The sequence below is a fragment of the Rhinolophus sinicus genome, chromosome 15, assembly GCF_057876585.1.
Source record: "Rhinolophus sinicus isolate RSI-liver-muscle chromosome 15, RSI-T2T, whole genome shotgun sequence".
NCBI lineage: Eukaryota > Metazoa > Chordata > Mammalia > Chiroptera > Rhinolophidae > Rhinolophus > Rhinolophus sinicus.
Genome location: NC_142515.1, coordinates 64946251 through 64969989, shown reverse-complemented (window position 1 = coordinate 64969989; position 23739 = coordinate 64946251). Strand labels below are relative to the sequence as shown.

The following is a 23739-nucleotide window of genomic DNA, read 5'->3' as shown; positions in this document are numbered from 1 at the left end:
CAACTTTTCCTAGTAAGATGAGCATGGTTGGCTAGGTAGGTATTGGAAAGGAGTTAACAGGACTAAACTGCTATCCTTGAAAATGCCTGCTTGCAATGTTGCTTCTTTGGCTGGCTTCTGGGGACTTGTATTTCAAGAGGGATCTTACCACCCTGATTGATAAAAGTAGCTCGCCATGCCTAATCTATTTGTGCAAACAACATGGTTTACACTGAATACCGTCTTTCCTTCTGGGAGTCTGGAATTTTGGTGCAGGCTAGGCAGAGGGTGCCTATGTGAACAGCCTCCAATAAAACCCCTGGGCACAGAGTCTCAAATGAACTTCCTGGTAAACAACATTCTACATGTGCTGACACAACTCATCGATAGAGGAGTTAAGCACATCCTGTGAGACTTCACCAGGAAAGGATTCTGGGAAGCTTGTGCTTCACCCCATGAGCCTTTTCCCTTTGCTGATTTTGCTTTCTACCTTTTTCCTGTAATAAATCCTAGCCATGAATACAACTATACGCTAGTCTTGTGAGTCTTCCTAGCAAACCATTAAACATGGAAGTGGTCTACGGGTCTCTGATACAGTAGGTTTTAGATTTTTAATAAAAATATCACAACAATTCATAATGTTATGGATACAGATGAAGATTAAAGTTATGAAGCCTTAGCTCTTATCATTAAGGTTGTTATGAGCATCCAGATGGGATGTAATACCTAATGACCTATCAACAATCCCAACATAGAAATACAAGAAAACCTAGATAATTCAGTGGATATCACTTGAGGCAAGAAGTAGAGAAGCTAAAACTAAAAATTAAAATTAAAATTAAAAAAATTAAAAACAAAAGAAAGATATGCTGGCTCCCATAGCTGCTTTTATCCTAGGGCCACTGTTTTGCTAATCTGCAATTTTATACTCAGCAAAAATATTCTACAAAACTGAAGGTGATGACTTCTGGGCTATAATGATTAATGGTGGTTGCCTAAATCTGAATTTCTTCATGCATTCTCCAAAAAACCACACAGATTAACAACATAAACAAATAAAATCATGCCTTCATGAAAGCTAGGAAACAGATAAAATTAACTTCAAATTACCTGTAAGTAGAAAAACACTCAAATCCAGGATACTCACCTGCAAAGCCTATGCCTATAGTGAGAGCAAGCTAGACTGTGGAACAAGACAGGAAGGAAAGAAGGAAGGAAGGGAGGGAGAAAAGGAGGGGAGGAAGGGCATTAAGAGAAGGAGGGGAAGGAAAAAAAAGAGAGGTATGGATAACCTAGGGCTGATGGAACAAATATAAACCCAAAAAGAGAAACTCCCACTTGATTATGAAAATATTGAAAGCAGGTTTAAGATCTAGGATATTAAAACACAGGCTACTAGAAAATTAAAAGAAAGTGGCTTAAAACTGTTCAGGACCTGAGGAGATAGCTTCAAGAAGATACCACTTCTGGGGAAAGAAGAGGTAAGTTGGAAGGAAAAGGATCCCATTGAGAACTTAATAGTAAAGGTAAAGAAGGTAGCAAGAAAGTGAAAGTAAGAATCCTATAGCCACAAAAAAATCACAAAATCAGAAAACACACCAACCTCACCCTCCAATAAGATTTCCATTGATTTAAAAACAAAACTACATTTCACTAAAATAAAAGAGGGTACTCTTGAAATAAGTAATTTACTTTGTCACACAAAATCCTCACTTTTATCTACACATAACTGTTAACATTTATTTGAGTAAATAAAAATTTCACAAAAAAATCAGAACATAAAACAGAAATACATAGACCAAATCCATACTAAGGTACTATGAAATAAAACGGAAAATGAGAATCAGAACATTTCAGCTGATGAAAATACCACCCCCAAAAACAAAGAAGCAAAACAAAACTGCATCACAACACTCCAACCTGAATTAACATCCTTAAGTTAGTATTTGCAGATATTTTTTAAAAAGCCACATCACAGGAGGCCGGCCCGGTGGCTCAGGCGGTTAGAGCTCTGTGCTCCTAACTCCGAAGGCTGCCGGTTCGATTCCCACATGGGCCAGTGGGCTCTCAACCACAAGGTTGCCAGTTCAATTCCTCGAGTCCCGCAAGGGATGGTGGGCTCTGCCCCCTGCAACTAAGATTGAACACAGCACCTTGAGCTGAGCTGCCGCTGAGCTCCTGGATGGCTCAGTTGGTTGGAGCCTGTCCTCTCAACCACAAGGTTGCCGGTTCGACTCCCGCAAGGGATGGTGGGCTGTGCACCCTGCAACTAGCAACGGCAACTGGACCTGGAGCTGAGCTGCGCCCTCCACAACTAAGACTGAAAGAACAACAACTTGAAGCTGAACAGAACCCTCCACAACTAAGACTGAAAGGACAACAACTTGACTTGGAGAAAAGTCCTGGAAGTGCACATTGTTCCCCAATAAAGTCCTGTTCCCCCTCCCCAATAAAAAACAAAACAGCAACAACAACAAAAAACCTAATGATGTGCTTTAAAAAAAAAAAAAAGCCACATCACATCAGAATACTAAAAACTCAAGACACAATGGACAAAAGAAAAAGAAAGATGTGAAATGAGAGCTGACAAAACCCAGAAAATAATCTGAAGAGCCACTAAATCATCTCAGAAATGAAGACTAAATTACAACGTGCCCACAGGAGATTAGATTCTCCTGAACATGTAATACAAAGTACTCAAGGAAGGTATGAAAAAAGCCAAGAGGATGAAAATGAAATAAAGAATCAAAAAGAATCAGAGAGTGCTTGCATAGAAGAAAAATAAGATCCCACATGTGTACAAAGGAAGTCTCTAAAAAAGAAAACAAAGAAACAATGAAAACATTTAAAAAACTATCACTCCCAAAATAAAACTTGAAATCTTCAAGTCACAAGACTCAGTGTATAGTAAAAATTGATGCAGAATGGTTAATTTCAAGATACACTGTGTTAAAATCATTAGACTTAAAAGGAAAAAAAATCCTCAATTTACAAAGACTAGAAAGTCAGATTGGCAACTAGATTTCTCAATGGCAATACACAAGGCAAGACAACAGTAGAGCCACATTTTAAAGAAACTCAAGGGAAAAACTGTGAACCAAGCATTTTCTATTCAGCCAAATTGTCCTTTAAGTATCCAAGCTAAAGAAAATATCCAATAACTGAGGAATGACTGTACATATAAGCCTTTACTGAGTAATTTAGTAAAAATGAGCTTCTTCTAATAAAAAAATTATGGGTAAAATTGAGTAAAAAAACTGATAGTAAGCATGGTATATGTTTAATTAAAGAGGTAAAACTAATGTAAGAGTGGGACAACAGTAAAAGAATGATTTATAAATGTTATATTTTCTACAAAAGTAGAAATAATGCAAATTTTTTTAAATGGAAGAAAAAAGAGGAGAGAAACAAATTAATTTATTTATTGAAAGTTCATTAATTGTAACTTTGTTAATAAGTAGGACTCAAAAGATATCTTTCAAAGATGGAAAATAAAAGAAGGTTAAATAAGGAAAAAGCAGATCAAGAACATGAAAAGATACTAATATAAAGTTAAAAATAGACAAAAAGAAAAAGCTTCTGAAGGTCCAAAAAGTACACAGTCACACATCCACATATCCATACACATACAAAAGAAAACAGACCATGAAGAAACTGTAAATATAACAAAATTATAAGACAGTTGAGACCAACTATAAAAATCATACCAATAAATGTAAATATGATTGTTATCTATTTTTTAAAATTTCAAATTGGTTCACAAAGCAAAACCCAATCATATGTAAAAGATATACCTAAAACAAAGTAAATTTAAAATGTTAATTTTAAAAAAAAATTTCAAAAAGCTTGAGAAAGGTGTAAAAAGCAAATGAAAACAATAAGAAAACAAGGGTTATGGACCTGATGATATCAGGCAAAGAAAATTCAAGCTGAAAGTCAAACAGAGATTAAATATTTTATAACATCTAGAATTATCAGTATAATGAAAATATACACTTATTAATATTTATGCACTAAATCACACAACTACCTTTTTAAAGCAAAAACTATGGAAGATGAAAAGAGAAATGCACAGAAACCCATTAATAGACTTTCACATATCACTATTCTTATTTCAACAGAAATCAAGCTGATAAAAAAATAAGGAAATATAGGATCTAAATAACCAATCAATAAGGCCAATTTACAGATAACTATCAATTTTTTTACTCTGATTATAGAAAATGAACCATATTCTAAAATGTAAATGGAATATTCATGAAGAGTGATTATTAGATCACAAACAATCAAATTCTATTAAGTAGAAATATAAACAACATTCTCTGATTTCCATGCAATAATACTAGAAATTAAAAAATAATGAAAAATCAAAAAGCCTCTCTAACCAGAAAATTTTCAAATTCCGTTAAATAACTCTTGGATAAAAGGGAAACTATACGAGGTATGATCGAACACTACGATGAATGCTTAAGTAAAAAAAATTGTTACACTAAAAGATGACACATTGCTATTAATCCCCCTCAAAATACTCCTCCTCACTTCAAACACTTAATCTCATTATTCTTGCCACTTTCTGAAGCAGTTCTGGAAGTCTTCTTTCCTGAGTGTCTTTAGTTGCGCTGTCGTGGCTGCCTCGATGTCCTGAATCGATTCAAAATGTTTACCATTCACGGTCATTTTTACTTTGGGGAAGAGCAAGAAGTTGCATGGTGCCAGATCCGGTTAATAAGGTGAATGAGGACACACACCGTAATGTTTCTATTTGACAGAAACTGCGGTACCAGAAACGAAGTGCAACCCAGAACCTTTCCATTGTGATAAAAACAAATGATGAATGCTGCTACCGAGTGCTATCCAATGGTAAGGCAGGGATCTTTAATACGGGAAGCAGTGCGACGAACCTCAGTAACACTGTGTGACAAGTTTCAACTTGTTTGGTGCAGTCAGTCGGGTGTGAACTACAGTTCAGAGAAGGTATGTTTTAAAGTGTGCCATAAATCATCCTCCATCATGACAATGCTCTGTGTCACACATTGCTTCTGGTACCGCAATTTCTGTCAAATAAAACCATTACAGTGTGTCCTCATCCACCTTATTCACCAGATCTGGCACAGTGCGACTTCTGGCTCGTCACCAAAGTCAAAATGATTCAGGACATCGAGGCAGCCACGACAGTGCAACTAAAGACACTTATAAAAGAGGACTTCCAGAACTGTTTCAGGAAGTGGCAAGAAACATGGGTTAAGTGTGTTTGAAGTAAGGGGGAGTATTTTGAGGGGCATTAATGGCCATTTATCTTTTACTGTAATAATTTTTTTTTTAATTTAAACATTCACCATATTGTTTGATCACATCTCGTAAACTAAAACTGCAAATTTTCTTAAAAAATAATGAAAATACTATAAAATTAAATGCCTCCTGATAAGTTGCACTGAGAACAATGCAAGATCTATGTAATGTTCCTGCCCAAAATATTTAACCTGCATCTAATCATGATGTAACAAAACCACTAGCTTACACTCTTCAAAAAATCTGACATGAATGTTCCAAAAAGGCTAAGAAACAGTTCTGTAAAACAGAAGACCAAGGAAACATTACAACTAAATTCAATGCATGGTTCTTGACTGCATCCCAGATTGAAAACAGAACAAAAATCAAAACAAAACAAAATGCTATAAAGTACACCATTGAGACATGGAGATATATGAATACAGATGACCTAATGTGTATCAGTAATAGATTGGCATATGATAACTATATTGTGATTATGTAAGAGAAGGCCCTTGCTCTTAGGAGATACATATGCTAAATGAAGCATTTAGGGTAAAATGTTATATCGGCAACTAACTGCCAAATGGATAAGGTAAAGAAATAGAGAAGGATCAGGGAGCACCGAAATATACCAAGCAACTACTAACAGAACTAAAGGGAGAAATTGACCAAAACACAATTATACTAGGAGTCCTAAATACATCACTGACAGCTATGGATAGATCATCCAAACAGAAAATAAATAACGGAATAGCAGCCCTAAATGACACAATAGATGAAATGGACATAAGTGACGTTTATAGAGCACTTCATCCTAAAACATCAGACTATACATTCTTTACTAGTGTACATGGAACATTCTCAGGGATAGACCATATATTGGGACATAAAATCAGCCTCAGCAAATTTAAGAAGATGAAATCATACCAAGCAGATTCTCTGATCACAAGGCTTTGAAATTGGATATCAACTGCAAAAAGAAAGCAAGAAAAAACACAAATACATGGAGATTACACAACGTACTTTTAAAGAACGACTGGGTCAAAGAAGAAATTAGAGGAGAGATCAAAAGATACATAGAAACAAATGACAATGAAAATACATCCTACCAAAATTTTTGTGATGCAGCGAAAGCAGTTTTAAGAGGGAAATTTATATCAGTACAGGCCTAACTCAAGAAACAAGAAAAATCCCAAATAAATAACCTCATGTTACACCTTAAAGAACTAGAAAAAGAAGAACAAATGAAACCTAATGTCAGCAGAAGAAAGGAAATAAAAATCAGAGCAGAACTAAATGAAATAGAGAACAAAAAGACAATAGAAAATATTAATGTGACAAAGAGCTGGTTCTTTGAAAAGATTAACAAAATTGACAAACCCTTGGCTAGACTCACTAAGATAAAGAGAGACGACACTAATTAACAAAATCAGAAATGAAAAAGGGGAAGTTACAATGGATGCCACAGAAATACAAAGAATCATCCAAGAATACTATGAAAGACTATATGCCACCGAATTCAATAACCTAGAAGAAATGGACAAGTTCTTAGAAACATATAGCTTTCCTGGGCTGAACCATGAAGAACTGGAAAATCTAAACAGACCGATCACCAGTAACGAAATTGAATCAGTCATCCAAAACCTTCCCAAAAGCAAAAGTCCGGGACCAGATGGCTTCACTGGTGAATTCTACCAAACCTTCAAAGAGGATCTAATACCAATCCTGCTCAAACTCTTCCAAAAAACCGAAGAAGAGACAATGCTCCCTAACTCATTTTATGAGGCCAATATTACCCTGATACCAAAACCTGGTAAGGACAACACAAAAGAAGAAAACTACAGACCAATATCTCTGATGAATACAGATGCAAAACTCCTAAACAAAATTGTAGCAAATCGAATGCAACAATGCATTAAAAAGATTATTCATCACGACCAAGTGGGGTTCATCCCCGGGGCACAAGGATGGTTCAACATACGCAAATCCATCAATGTGATACATCACATAAACAAAATAAAGGACAAAAATCATATGATTATATCAATTGATACAGAAAAAGCATTTCGCAAGATACAACATCCATTTATGATTAAAACAATAAAATAGGTATAGAAGGAAAATACCTTATCATAATAAAGGCCATATATGATAAGCCCTCAGCTAATCTCATAATTAACGGAGACAAACTGAAGCCCTTTATGTTCAGGAACATGACAGGGCTGTCCCCTGTCACCTCTGCTTTTCAACATTGTGTTGGAAGTCCTTGCCAGACCATTCAGGCAAGAGAAAGAAATAAAAGGCATCCAAATTGGGAATGAAAAAGTTAAATTATCACTCTTTGCAGATGACATGATGCCATATATAGAAAACCCTAAAGACTCCACCAAAAAGCTATTAGAAACAATCAACGAATACAATAAAGTTGCTGGCTACAAAATCAATGTACAAAAGTCCATTGCATTCCTATATACTAACAATGAAATCTCAGAAAAAGAAATTTAAAAAAAAAATTCCTTTTGCAATTGCAGCAAAAAGAATAAAATGTCTAGGAATAAACTTAACCAAGGATGTGAAAGAGATATATACTGAAAATTATAAGCCATTTTTAAGAGAAACTGAAGAAGACACAAAGAAATGGAAAGACATTTCATGCTCATGAATTGGAAGAATCAACATAGTTAAAATGACCATATTACCCAAAGCAATATACAGATTTAATGCAATCCCCATCAAAATCCCAATGGCATTTTTAAAAAGAAATAGAACAAAAAATCATCAGATTTGTTTGGAACCACAAAAGACCCCAAATAGCCAAAGCAATCCTAAGAAAAAAGAACAATGCTGGAGGTATCACACTCCCTGACTTTAGCCTCTTCTACAGGGCAACAATAATCAAAACAGCATGGTATTGGCAGAAAAACAGACACATAGACTAATGGAATAGAATTGAGAACCCAGAAATAAAACCACATAAATATGGACAGATAATTTTTGACAAAGAAACAAAAAACATACAATGGAGAAAAGACAGCCTCTTCAATAAATGGTGCTGGCAGAATTGGACAGCCACGTGCAAAAGAATGAAACTGGACTGCTATTGTCACTATGTACCAAAATTAACTCAAAATGGATCAAAGACTTAAGCATAAGACCTGAAACAATAAACTGCAGAGAAGAAAACATAGGTACTAAACTTATAGACCTTGAGTTCAAAGAGCATTTTATGACTTTGACTCCAAAGGCAAGGGAAGTAAAAGCTAAAATAAATGAATGGGACTATATCAAATTTAAAAGCTAATGCACAGCACAAGAAACCGGCGACAAAATAAAGAGGCAACCAACTGAATGGGAGAAGATTTTTGCAAACAGTGCCTCCGAGAAGGGTCTAATATCCAAAATATACAAGGAATTCATGCAATTCAACAACAAAACAAACAACCCAACTGAAAAAGAGGCAGAGGACCTGAAGAGACATTTCTCCAAAGAGGACATACAAATGGCAAATAGACATATGAAAAAATGCTCAACATCACTAATCATCAGAGAAATGCAAATAAAAACGACAATGACGTGGGGGGTGGAAGATGAGGGTAAGGGGGATCAAATATATCGTGATGGAAGGAGAACTGACTCTGGGTGGTGAACACAGAATGGGATTTATAGATAATGTAATACAGAATTGTACACCTGAAATCTATGTAATTTTACTAACAATTGTCACCCCAATAAATTTCAAAAAAAAGAAAAAGAAAAACGACAATGAGGGGCCGGCCCGGTGGCTCAGGCGGTTAGAGCTCTGTGCTCCTAACTCCGAAGGCTGCCGGTTGGATTCCCACATGGGCCAGTGGGCTCTCAACCACAAGGTTGCCAGTTCAATTCCTCGAGTCCTGGAAGGGAGGGTGGGCAGCGCTCCCCGCAACTAAAATTGAACACGGCACCTTGAGCTGGGTTGCTGCTGAGCTCCTGGATGGCTCAGTTGGTTGGAATGCGTCCTCTCACCCACATGGTTGCCGGTTCGACTCTCGCAAGGGATGGTGGGCTGTGCCCCTGCAACTAGAAAATGGCAACTGGACCTGGAGCTGAGCTGCGCCCTCCACAACTAAGACTGAAAGGATAACAACTTGAAGCTGAACGGCACCCTCCACAACTAAGATTGAAAGGACAACAACTTGACTTGGAAAAAAGGCCTGGAAGTACACACTGTTTCCCAATAAATTCCTGTTTCCCTTCCCCAATAAAACATTTTTTAAAAAAATGCTAAACCTACAGTTATCATATGATTCATCAAGTCCATTTCTTGAATTGAAAACCTATGTCCGTGTAAAGAACAGATGTCATGTATAATAATTCACAATATGTGACTGGATAAACAAATTGGGGTATCTCCATATAATGGAATTCTACTCTGCAATAAAATGTAACAAACTAAGATTACTCAACTGCGTGGTTAAACCTCAAAAGCATTCTAAGTCAAAGAAGTCAGACACAAAAGGGTACACACTCTGTGACTCCCGTATATGCCATTCTAAAACACGATGTATCATGACAGCAGATAAGTCCGTGGTTGTTTGCGGCTGGGGATGGGAAATAAAAAAAAAACAAAAACAACCACAATGAGATATCACCTCATCCCAGTTAGAATGACTATCATCAAGACAAATACCGTGTTTTCCCGAAAATAAGACCTAGCCAGACAATCAGCTCTAATGTGTCTTTTGGAGCAAAAATTAATCTAAGACCCAGTCTTATTTTACTATAATAGAAGACCGGGTCTTAGATTAATTTTTGCTCCAAAAGACGTGTTAGAGCTGATAGTACGGCTAGGTCTTATTTTCGGGGAAACGCAGTAGTAACAAGTGTTGGAGAGGCTGTGGAGAAAAAGGAAGCCTCATACACTGTTGGTGGGAATGAAGACTGGTGCAGCCGTTATGGAAGGCAGTGTGGAGGTTCCTCAAAAAAGTACGAATAGAATTGCCATATGACCCAGCAATCCCTCTCCTGGTTATCTACCCAAAAAATCTGAAAACATTTATCCATAAAGACACGTGTGCTCCAATGTTCATTGCAGCTTTGTTTACGGTGGCCAAGACATGGAAACAACCAAAATGTCCTTCGATAGATGAATGGATAAAGAAGTTGTGGTATATATACACAATGGAATATTATTCGACGGTAAGAAAAGATGAAATAGGACCATTTGTGACAACATGGATGGATATTGAGATTATAATCCTAAGCGAAGTAAGTCAGATGGAAAAAGTAGAGAACCAAATGATTTCACTGATATGTGGTATATAAACAAAAAGCAACAAAAGAACAAGACAAACAAATGAGAAACAAAAACTCATAGACACAGAGAATAGTTTAGTGGTTACCAGGGGTAAGGGGGGACGGGGGTGGTAGATGAGGGTAAAGGGGATCAAATTATATGGTGATGGAAGAAGAACTGACTCTGGGTGGTGAACACAGAATGGGATTTATAGATGATGTCATACAGAATTGTACACCTGAAATCTATGTAACTTTACTAACAATTGTCACCCCAATAAACTTTAATTTAAAAAAAAAGAAAGAGGGGCCGGCCCGGTGGCTCAGGCAGTTAGAGCTCCATCCTCCTAACTCCGAAGGCTGCCGGTTCGATTCCCACATGGGCCAGTGGGCTCTCAACCACAAGGTTGTCAGTTCAATTCCTCAAGTCCCGCAAGGGATGGTGGGCAGCGCCCCCTGCAACTAGCAATGGCAACTGGACCTGGAGCTGAGCTGCACCCTCCACAACTAAGACTGAAAGGACAACAACTTGAAGCTGAACGGCACCCTTCACAACTAAGATTGAAAGGACAACAACTTGACTTGGAAAAAAGTCCTGGACATACATGTTCCCCAATAAAGTCCTGTTCCCCTTCCCCAATAAAAATCTTAAAAAAAAAGAAAAAGAAAGAAGTAGAGAAGGAAAGCAAATACGAAAAAATGTTTACTTTATTATTAACTGGTGAATCTGGGTCAAGTGCACAGGGGTGTTATGTATAATTATTATGTGTATAAATAATATTGGTATGTAAATAATATTATTGGCAACGTAAAACAATTTTAGGAGTTCAAATATACCGGGGGTGCCAAAACAATGTGTAAACGTGACTTTTATTTATCTTTTGTTATCAGTATATATTGATATTACAATTTTAATATTTTTTTTTCCTTTCTTAAAATGTGTATACAGTTTTTTGGCACCATCTGTGTGTACAATTAAAATGTATAACAACAACGACATAAAAAATATTTGGATGTACAAATGAAGATAGTGTTCTAAGATACTACCACTAATAGGAGAGTAGTAAAAGTCATTTTTATTAGACTATAAGTAGTCAAGGATGCATATTATAGTCTCTAAGTAATCACTTGAAAAAAAAGTATAAAAATTCATAATAATAACTGCAAAACAGAAACTGAATAAAATATATAACCCTCCTAGACTGAATCATGAACAACTGAAAAATCTAAATAGATTGATCAACAGCAAGAAAATTGAAACAATCATCAAAAAAATCCCACAAAGCAAAAGCCCAGGACCAGACTTAACTAGTGAATTCTACCAAACATTTAAAGATGACTTAATACCTGTCCTCCTCAAACCATTTCAAAAAACTCAAGAAGAGGCAATACTTACTAACTCATTTTATAAGGCCAACATTACCCTGATACCAAAACCTGATAAGGATAACACACACACACACACACACACACACACACACACAAACTACACACCAACATCTCTGATGAATAGAGACACAAAAGTCATAAACAAAATACTAGCAAATTGAATACAAAAATACATTAAAAAGAATATGCATAACAATCAAGTGGGGTTCATTCCAGGGGTGCAAGGATGATTCAACACACAAAAATTGATCAATGTGATATACCACATAAACAAAATAAAGGATAAAAATCATATGATCATATCAATAGATGCAGAAAAAGCATTTGACAAGAAACAACATCCATTTATGATTCAAACACTTAATAAAATGTGTACAGGAGGAAAGTACCTCAACATATGAAGTCTGACAATTAAGTTCGCGAACTTGTTGCAACAATGTTGCTAACATTTTTTTGATATAAGAGGGATTATTCATTATGAATTTGTACCAACTGGACAGTTAACCAAGTTTACTATTTGGAAGTGCTAAAACGACTGCATGAAAAAGTCGGAGAACCTGAACTTTTCACCAACAATTCATGGCTCTTGCATCATGACAATGCACCAGCTCACATGGCACTGTCGGTGAGGGAGTTTCTAGCCAGGAAACAAGTAACTGTATTGAAACATCCTCCCTACTCATCTGATCTGGTCCCCAATGACTTCCTTCTTTAACTGAAGATAAAGGAAATATTGAAAGGAAGACATTTTGATGACATTCAAGACATCGAGGTTAATATGATGACAGCACTGATGGCCATTCCAGAAAAAGAGTTCCAAAATTGCTTTGAAGGGTGGACTCGGCACTGGTGTCAGTGCATAGCTTCCCAAGGGGAGTACTTCGAAGGTGACCATAGTGATATTCAGCAATGAGGTATGTAGCACTTTTTCTAGGATGAATTTGTGAACTTGTCAGAACTCATAATAAAGACCATATATGAGAAACCCTAATGTCATACTTACTGTTGAAAAACTGAAACCTTTCCCTCTAAGATCAGGAATAAGACAGGGATTCCCCGTGTCACCACTGTTATTCAACATAGTACTGTCCTAGACAGAGCAATCAGGCAACAGAAAGAAATAAAAGCATCCAAATTGGGAATGAAGAAGTTAAATTGTTACTTTTTTGCAGATGACATGACCCTTTATATAGAAAACCCCAAAGACCCCACCAAAAAACTATTAGAAACAATAAACAAATACAGTAAAGTTGCAGGATACAAATTCAATGTACAAAAATCCACTGCGTTCCCAATACACTCAGAATAAAATTTCAGAAAAGGACATGAAAAAAGCAATTCCTTTTGCAACTGCAAAAAAAAAAATTAAATATTTAGGAGTAAACTTAACAAAGGATGTGAAGGACCTATACACTGAAAACTATTATGACATTATTAAAAGAAATTGAAGAAGACACAAAGAAATGGAAAGATATTCCATGTTCATGGATTGGAAGAATTAACATAGTTAAAATGTCCATATTACCCAAAGCAATATACAGGTATAATGCAATCCCATCAAAATCCCAATGGCATTTTAAAAAGAAATAGAAGAAAAAATCATTAAATTTGTGTGGAATCACAAAAGACCCCCAATAGCCATAGTATTCCTGATAAAGAAAGAACAAAGTACCACACTCCCTGACTTCAATTTATACTACAAAGCAACAATAATCAAAACAGCATGGTATTGTCAGGACAACAGACACAGACCAATGAAATAGAATTGATACCTCAGAAATAAACCCATGTATATATGGGCAGATCATTTTCAACAAAGGCGACAAAAACATACAATGGAGAGAGCCTCTTCAATAAATGGTGCTGGGAAAATTGGAAAGCCATGTGCCAAAGAATGAAACTAGACTGCTATTTGTCACCATATACCAAAATTAACTCAAAATAGATCAAAGACCCAAAAATAAGACCTGAAACAATAAATTGCATAGAAGAAAGCATAAGTACTAAACTTATGGACTTCGGGTTCAGAAATAATTTTATAAATTTGACCTCAAATGCAAAGGAAGTAAAAGCAAAAATAAATGGATAGGACTATATCAAACTAAAAAGCTTCTGCATAGCAAAAGAAACCATCAACAAAACAAAGAGGCAACCAACTGAATGGGAGAAGATATTTACCTCCAATAAGGGGCCAACAGCCAAAATATCTAAAGAACTCATACAACTCAACAACAAAAAACAGACCTGAACAGACACTTCTCCCAAGAAAACAAAGAAACGTGCAACAGATATATGAAAAAAATGTTCAGTTTCACTAGCTGTTAGGGAAATGCAAATCAAAACCACAGTGAGATACCACCTCACACCTGTTAGAATGGCTATTATCAACAAGACAAGTAAAAGCAACTGTTGGAGAGGCTGTGGAGAAAAGGAACCCTCATACACTGCTGCTGGGAATGCAAGTTGGTACAGCCACTATGGAAAACAGTACAGAGTTTCCTCAAAAAATTAAGAATAGAATTACCATATGACCCAGCAATCCCTCTCCTGGGTATCTACCCAAAAAATATGAAAATATTTATCCATAAAGATATATGTGCTCTGATGTTCACTGTAGCTTTATTTACGGTGGGCAAGACATGGAAACAACCAGTGTCCTTCAACAAATTAGTGGATAAAGAAGATGTGGTACATATATACAATGGAATATTACTCGGCCATAAGAAAAGATGAAATACTGCCATTTGTGACAACATGGATGGATCTTGAGATTATCATGCTAAGTGAAATAAGTCAGACAAAAGAAGTTGAGAACTGTATGACTTCACTCGTATGTGGGATATAAAACTGAAAGCTACAACAAATGAGACAAGCAGACATACAAAAAAATCATAGACATAAACAAAATTTTAGTGGTTACCAGAGGGTAAGAGGGGAGGGAATATGGTAGAAAAGGATAAAGGGGGTCAATTACATGGTGATGGAAGGAGAACTGACTCTGGGTGGTGAACAATGTAATATATAGATGATGTATTATAGAAGTGCACACTTGAAACCTTTATATAATTTTTATTAACCAATGTCACCCCAATAAATTTAATAAAAATTTTAAAAAATAAATTCTAAAAAAATAATAAAACCAACTACGTACTGATTACAAGAGACAAACCTTAAATATAGGACTACAGAGAGATTGAAAGTAATAGGATGGAAAAGATACACAATAGAAACACAAACCAAAAGCAAGCTAGAATAAGTATGCTAATAATAAAGTAGATTTTAAGAAAAATGCATTACTAGGGATAAAGAAGAACATTTTATAATAATAAAGATGTTAAAGCACAAGAAAGATACCACTCCCTGGATATCACACAAACCTTTACCATACCAAGTGACAGAGTTTCAAAATATGTAAAGCAAAAATAAACATCTAAAAAAGAAACACAGATACATAACTAAGGAGGTTTTTAATAAGCCTCTCTCAATAACTGATAGAAAACAGACTAAAAAACTTCACAAAGGATACAGATCTGAACAACATAATTCACAAACTTGATCTAATTGATATGTATACAACACTATATATAGTGATAGACTACACAGTGTTTTCAAGTGCACAAGTGGCATTCACCAGTATGCATCGTCACAAATTTCAACTAATTTCAAAGGCTTGAAATCATTTAGAGTATGTTCTCTCATCACAGTGAAATTAAAGTACAAATAATAACAAAAAGGTATATGATATTTCACGTTTGGAAACTAAGGAGCCCACTGCTAAATGGGGAAAGGACAGTTTCTCTAATAAAAGGTGTTGGAAAAATTGGATATGAACATACAAAAGAATGAAGTTGCACCTTTACTTACAGCAAAAAGAAAAATTAACTTAAAATATATCAAAGACCTAAATGTAAGATCTCAAATTCTAAAACTCTCAGAAAAAAACATAAGAGGAAAAGTTCCATGACATTGGATTTGGTAATAATTTCTTGAGTGTGATACCAAAAGCACAGGCAACAAAAGTAAAAATAAATTGGACTATATCAAAATTTGAAACTTCTATGCATCAAAAGGCACTACCATCAGAGTAAAAAGGCAACCTACGGAATAGGAGAAAATATTTGCAAATCATATATCTCATAAGACGTTAATATCCAGAATATATAAAGAACTCAAACCTCAATAATAAAAACATATAACCCAATTTGAAAATGGGCAAGACTTGAGTAGACATTTCTCCAAAGAAGGTATACAAATGGCAAACTAGCACATGAAAATATGCTCAACATCACAAATCATTAGAAAAATGCAAATCAAAACTACAATGAGATATCACCTCACACCCCTCAGGATGGCTGCTATTTAAAACAACAACAAGTGTTGGTGAGAATGCAGAAAAATTAAAACCTTTGTGCACCACTGGTGGGATTGTAAGATGGTGCAACTGCTATGGAAAACAGTATGGCAGTTCCTCAAAACATTAAAAATAGAATTACTATATGATCCTGAAATCCTGGGTATATTTCCAAAAGAATTGAAATAGCGTTATCTGCAATAGCCAAAAGGTGAAAGCAACACACATCTCCATCAACACATGCATGGATAAGTAAAATGTTGTGTATATGCCTATATATACACACACGTATACAATGGAATACTTAACCTTAAAAAGCATGGAAATTGTGACATGCTACAAGATGGATGAACCTTGACCACACTGCTGAGTGAAATGTCAGTCACCAAAAAACAAACACTGTGTGATTCCAATTATATGAGGTATGTAAAGAGTCAAATTCCTAGAAACAGAGAGTAGAATTGCTAGGGGCTGAGGAGAGTGGGGAAACGGAGTTGTTTAATGAGAATAGAGTTTCAGTTTGCAAGATGAAAAAGTTCTAGAAATTGGTTGTGCAACAGTGTCAATGTACTTAACACGACTGAACGGTATATACATTTAAAAATGACTAAGATGGCAAGTTTTATATTACATGTATTTTATCACAATTAAAAATAAACATTTAAAAAATGTTAATTGTAGAATTTAGGTGGTAGATAAATAGTAGTTCACTTTAAAATCCTTTCAACTTTGCTGTATGTTGGAAAAGAAGGGAAAATTACAGGCCAATTTTTCTGATGAACAAAAATCTTAAATAAAATGTTAGCAAATTAAATCTAAAGACATAAAAAGGAAAATTCATCACAACCAATAGGGGTTCATTCTAAAAATGTAAGAATTATTTCATATTTTAAAAAATAAATTCACTACATTATCAGAATATTTTTAGTCAATGCAAAATACTTTTTAATTTCCCTTTGGATTTCTTCTTTGACCCACCTGTTACTTAGAAGTTATTATTTCCAAAGTATTAGATTTTCTAGAAGTCTTTCTATTATTGACTACTAATTTATTACACTGTAATAAGAGAGCTTTTTTTGTATGATTTGAATCTTTTAAAATTTATTGGGACTTGTTTGATAGTATACAATACGGTTTATCTTAGTAAACTGTTCTGAGTGCACTTTTTTAAAATGTATATTCTGCTGTCGTTATGGAACATTCTATAAATATCAACTGGGGCAAGGAAGTTAACAGTATTGTCCAAGTCTTTTTACATCCCTTCTGATTATCTTTTTCTGGCCATTTTTGAGAGTGGGAGTATGGAAACCTTCTAATATAATCATGAAATTGTCTATTTCTCTTTGTAGCTTTTGCTTCATGTATTTTGAAGTTCTGTTATTAGGTACATAAACATTTAGGATTCTGTGAAAAGTTTTTTTTAGTTTTGTTTTTTTTAATAGAGCTAGTTGTCCATCTGGAAAAAATTATTTTTACCCTACTTCACATTATATTAAAAAAAGTTTTTGTTTTAGACGGATTGTAAATTGACGTGAAAAAGGAACAATCACAGAGCTTTTGGAGAAAAACAGAGGCATGTCTTCAAGACACTGTGATAGGTAAGACTTCATTTAAAGATTATAAAAATTGCTAATCACTAGAGGAAAACTGATAAGTTAGAACACATTAAAATAAAGAATATTTATTAAAAGAATAAGAAAGTAAAAGAGCAAGCTGTACAGTGTTAGGATATCTGTAAATCATACGTCTGACAAAGAACTTGTATCCCTAATATAAAAATGCCTAATGAGCAAAAGACCTGAATGGGCATTTGATAAGAAAATTTTAAAAAACTGATGTATTTAAACAGATGATGGTGCTTTACATGATATAAAGACTGTTGGTACAAAAGTCAGCATCATAACATATGATACCATTTCATCTTTTCTTATGGCAGAATAGTATTCCATTGTGTATATATACCACATCTTCTTTATCCAATCATCTATCGAAGCACACTTTGGGACAACATGGATGGATCTTGAGATTATGCTAAGCGAAATAAGTCAGACAGAAAAAGTCAAGAACCATATGATTTCACTGTTATGTGATATATAAAACTGAAAACAACAAAGGAACTAGACAAATGAAGAAACACAGAGACACAGACGATGGTTTAGTGGTTACCAGAAGGTAAGGGGGTTGGGGGGTGGTAGAAGAGAGTAAAGGGGATCAAATATATGGTGATGGAAGGAGAACTGACTCTGGGTGGTGAACACACCATGTGATATATAGATGATGTATTACAGAATTGTACACCTGAAATCTATGTAACTTTACTAACAATTGTCACCCCAATAATCTTTAATTAAAAAAAAAGCATACAAAAAACTTACTATTCCTCCTAAGAGAAAGGTAAATGAAAACCACGACACATCCACCAGAATAGTTAAAATGAAAAAGACTGACAATATCAAGTGTTGGTGAGGATGTGGCACAAACTGGAACTCTAATGTTGCTGACGGGAGTGTAAATTGGCTCAGAAACTTTGCAAAAGTGTTTGGCATAACAGCTAACGATACCAACCCGATCGCTACAAGACCATTCCTAGATATATGCCCCAAAGAAAAGAGTACATATATCCAAAGACATGTATAAGAATAGAAACAACCCAAATGTCTGTCAAGAGAAGAGAGAAATAAATTGAAATATAGTCATACAACGGAATAGTATACAGCAGTGAAAAAAGAAGGAACTGATAACAACACAATGAATCACAAAAGTACTGTGTCGAGAAAAAGAAACCAGACTGAAAAAAAGAGAGAACATTCTATATTTCATTTATACAAATTTCAAGAAGAGGAAAAACTAACTTACGGTGGCAAATATAAAAATAGTAGTTATTTCTAGGATTGGGGAAAGGTAGGTATTGATTTCAAAAGGCTATAAGGAAAACTGGAGAGAAAAACAGGTCCATTTTAATTTGGGTTGTACCTACATGGATGCATATAAATGTAAAAGTTCACCAAGCTGTAAATTAAAAACTTGTGACTTTTATTATACGTATGTATTATATTGCAATAAAGAAAAGGGGACGAGCTATTAATAGAGTGAAAAATAAACAGAGTGGTCACACACACACACACACACAAACACACACACACATACACACACACACGACAAAGGTCTTATATCCAGAATATATACAGATCTAAAAAAGAAAAATCAATAAGCAAAAAACATACAACCCAATAGAAAAATGGGTAAGATTTGAAAGGCGTTTTACAAAAAAGAATATCCAAATACCCTATAAACACATGAAGGGTGTTCGACTTCATTGGTCATAGAAATGCAAATTAAAACCATCATGTGATGGCTCTACACATGAACCAAAATGAAAAAATAAAAAGGAAGGACTGTACCAAATATTGGTAAGAATGAATGAAAACTTCAACCCTCATTCAGACACTAACAATATGTAGTAAAGCTGATCACAGGCACACTCCTTACCAACGCCCAGACAGAGAAGATGTCCATAGAAAGTACATGAACAGAGCATTTAAAAAGTAACTGTAAGATTAAGAGTAGGCTATCTTTTATTATCTTCCTTTGCTGTAGAACTATGAAATTTTTAAAAATCATTAATTAATTTAAGTGTGGTATAATCACATTAGATGTGTTGCTGGCCTACAAACCAATTCATCACTTTTAATGCCTCAATAAATAACTGAGGCCAGAAACCCGAGATGAGTGATGTTTTATAAGTACTTTTTCACAATTACCAGCAGACCCCAGACCGTGAGCCCTGTGCAGACAAACTGGACAGCGGCTTGGCCAAGGGCCAGCAGCTTCACCTTTTTGCTGAGATTCATATTCTCCATCTTAGCCTTCAGCAGCTTCATCTTATTCATAGTTATTGAATTTTCAATTATCTGTTGCCCAGAAGGAGAAGGCTCAACTTCTTCATCCTCATCAGTATATGAATTACACACAGAACGACCACTGCAAAGAAAATGATCATCACGAGTGAAACAGGCCTGATACGTGCCAAATGACTAAAAATACTCTATGTGCAACAGAAACTATAGACACTGCTAATGACAAAACAATAAATCCATCTTGTCAATGTAAATTCAAGGCAAATGTATTTCAAAGCTATATTTTAGGAGAAAAAATAAATGGTGATAAATATAATCTAGCATTACTGAAAATTCCAGTACAGCTGAGCTTTTCTGAGTCAGTATACCAAAAGTGGAGATCTTTGGGCACCTACTGTATCATTCTCAAAGAAGCAAAACCCATTTCCACAAGAATGATTGGATTTCATTTTATCAGTCAAGGCTAATCATTTTGAAACCTAGTTTACAGGCTGATCAAATTCTCATTAACCTGAATGAAAAAGAAACTGACACAGAAGAGAAATCCAGATTTTTATGCATCCTGAGAGTATTCTCACTAAAAAAAAAGGAACTCGTACACAGGTGTCATCAGAACATTTTCTGTTCTTAAAGAACAACAAAAAAATATAGATAACTGAAGATTTTTCTCAGTGTGTTTAGAAATGTAGCATAGATTTTAAATGAAAAAAGACACTCCAGGCAAGTCATGACATAAATTATTAAACACGTAAAACATTTCAATTACTGATTAATCATCATGGCAAACATAATTATTATTTGGAGTCCCTTCTCTTTGCATAACATAATGGCACTTATTGCACTATCTTCATATTTATACTTACATGTCTATCTTTCCCTCTCACTCCACCAAATGTAAGTTGAAAGAAGTTACTAGGCTTTGTCATCTTCCTAGTCTTAACAGCCAGCACAGTGTTTGGCACATATTCAATAGATGTTGGTTGAACTTAATACAAACGTTACTGAAATTTCATTCAGCTTTTTAAATAATGGGACAATTACAATATTAAAGGTTTGAAAAAAACATAAGCTCAATATATCTGAAGAATGACGAAAATTTTAAATAGAGCAGAAAAGAATGTGTGTTAGTCACTGTGCCTGATTTACTTATAAATCTATGAGGTGTGATCTATGAGGTGATCCAAACCTACGGTGAATGTTTAAATTAAAAAAAATTATTACAGTAAAAGACACATTGCCATTAATTAATCCCTCCCAAATACTCCCCCCGTCGCTTCGAACACACTTATTCCACATTCTTGCCACTTTCTGAAGCAGTTCTGGAAGTCCTCTTTTGTGAGTGTCTTTAGTTGTGCTGTTGTGGCGGCCTCCATGTCCTGAATTGATTCAAAATGTTTACCTTTCATGGTCATTTTGACTTTGGGGAAAAGCCAGGAAGTCACGCAGTGCAGATCCAGTGAATAAGGTGGGTGAGGACACACCATAATGTTTTTATTTGACAGAAATTGCCATACCAGAAGCGATGTGTGACATGGAGCCTTTCCACTGTGATCACAAAATATGGTGAATGCTGCTGCCGAGTGCCATCCAACGGAAAGGCAGGAATCTTCAATACAGGAAACGGTGCACCGAAACTTAGTAACAGTGTGTGACAAGTTTCAACTTGTTCGGTGCACTCAGCCGGGTGTGAGCTATGGTTGAGAGGTGTGTTTTAAAGTGTGCCATAAATTAGCATGACAATGCTCCGTGTCACACATCATTTCTGGTATATGGCAATTTCTGTCAAATAAAAACCTTGCGGTGTGTCCTCATCCACCTTATTCACCAGATCTGGCACCGTGTAACTTCTGGCTCCTCCCCAAAGTCAAAATGATTCAGGACATTGAGGCAGCTACGACAGCGCAATTAAAGACACTCACGAAAGAGAATTTCCAGAACTGCTTCAGAAAGTGGCAAGAATGATGGCATAAGTGTGTTCAAAGCAAGGGGAGGTATTTTGAGGGTATTAATGGCAATGTGTCTTTTACTGTAATGAATCATTTTTATTTAAACATTTGCCGTATTGTTTGATCACACCTCGTATGCTGAAGAATAAGAGGGCTAATAAGATTTCCTGTTTTATATGGTGGTAAGAAATGGAAACAATTTAGGATAGCCTTAATAAGGCACATTCCATAACACATCTGAAGCACATACTACCACCACACAAAAGCAAAGTAGAGAGTAGAAAACCTCATTCCTAAATTTTATATGGTGAAACTGATGACATTTTGAAATTGTGAGTTAATTGCATGAACAGCAGGCGTCGTTATCAGAAGGAAGAATGGCAGGACTTGATGTCCACAAACAGTTCAGTCCCTAGTGCTTGCCTTGTGACCATCACTTCACATGGACCTATTGTAGATGCCTATTACACTAGGAAAGCTGACACCACGGGCACAACACTACACTGCCAGCATTTACTAAATGCCTACTCTTCCAGGTACTTCCACATATTATTTCTAATACTCACAAAAACTATATAAGATGACATTATATCCCATTTTATAATGAAGAAACTGCAGCTGAGAGAGGTTAAGTGATTTTGTTCAAGATGGGAGAGTTAGTAAGTGGCAGACCTAAGATTCAAATTCCCCATCTGTCTGGTTCCAAACTCTATTCTTTATATTACTTCCTGTTGCTTCCCAGGCACCAAACAATAGACCTTACTGCACCATGCTTGTGTACCAAAAAAAGTGACAGAACTTAGGGTATATGATGGCTCTTGTCTTGAAGTTAATGACACCTGAAAAGGAGAGTTAAAGGAAGATTTTTGCCAGCTCACCCTTAGAATTGGAAGGAATGACACAAGTATACTCTATTCTTGGTTACCTTGCAATATTTTAACTTTAAATACTTCTCCATTATACGCTGTGGTGTTTTAACTTTAAGTACCCATGTTGAATATTGAAAGAGGTCTCTGACTCAACCTTCCTAAAAACAAACAAAAACAAAAAACAAAAAAACTGGTCCTTTACTGTTTCCATGTTTATGCGCACATGTGTGTAGGTATGTAAGAAAGTAAATTCATGATAAATATTTCATTGGATGCATTTTGGAGGTTTAAAGAAACTTTTAAATTCACCTATTTTTTTAAAAAAGAATCAGATTATTGTGCTTTTTCTCTCACAAACCACAGATTCATGATATCAGAAGGCAATCACAATTTTTTTTGCATTGGATAAATGTAACTAGACAAGGATAACATAGTAATTAACAAGTCTAATAAAAAAATATCTCTCTTCATATTTAAGTAGCCAAAATATTTTCTTGAATTTCTAAATATTTTCTAAGAAGAGAAAATCAAAATTTTAATATATGTGCATGGAGAATTCACATAAGCATAACAATTACCTAAATATTTTCTTGAGTGCTTATATTTAACTTTCTCTAAATCTTTTAATCTAATAACATGATTAAAAAATAAGAAATGGACAAATGTAATATTATTTATTTCAACATGAATATTGTTCATCATGAAGCCATGTCCTCATGTGACTTTCATGGACACGTTACCATTTAATAAAGTCTTGCAAATGCTTCCTCCTATTTCTTTCCATTTTAAAAAGCAGGAAGGTGGCA

At 35.2% G+C, this 23739-nt stretch overlaps 1 protein-coding gene across 13 annotated transcripts in view; it reads right to left on the bottom strand.

The window, feature by feature from the left end:
- Nucleotides 1-23739, bottom strand: part of ZFAND4 (zinc finger AN1-type containing 4) — a 107253-nt gene that overhangs the window by 12556 nt on the left and 70958 nt on the right. For 11 of the 13 annotated variants that reach the window (XM_074337278.2, XM_088792136.1, XM_088792137.1 and 8 more), the window contains one exon: nt 20023-20242. In XM_074337278.2, coding sequence (XP_074193379.2) covers nt 20023-20242 — 220 coding nt within the window. The remainder of the gene's footprint in view (nt 1-20022; nt 20243-23739) is intronic. The other 2 variants (XM_019716174.3, XM_019716172.3) reach the window with 1 other exon arrangement.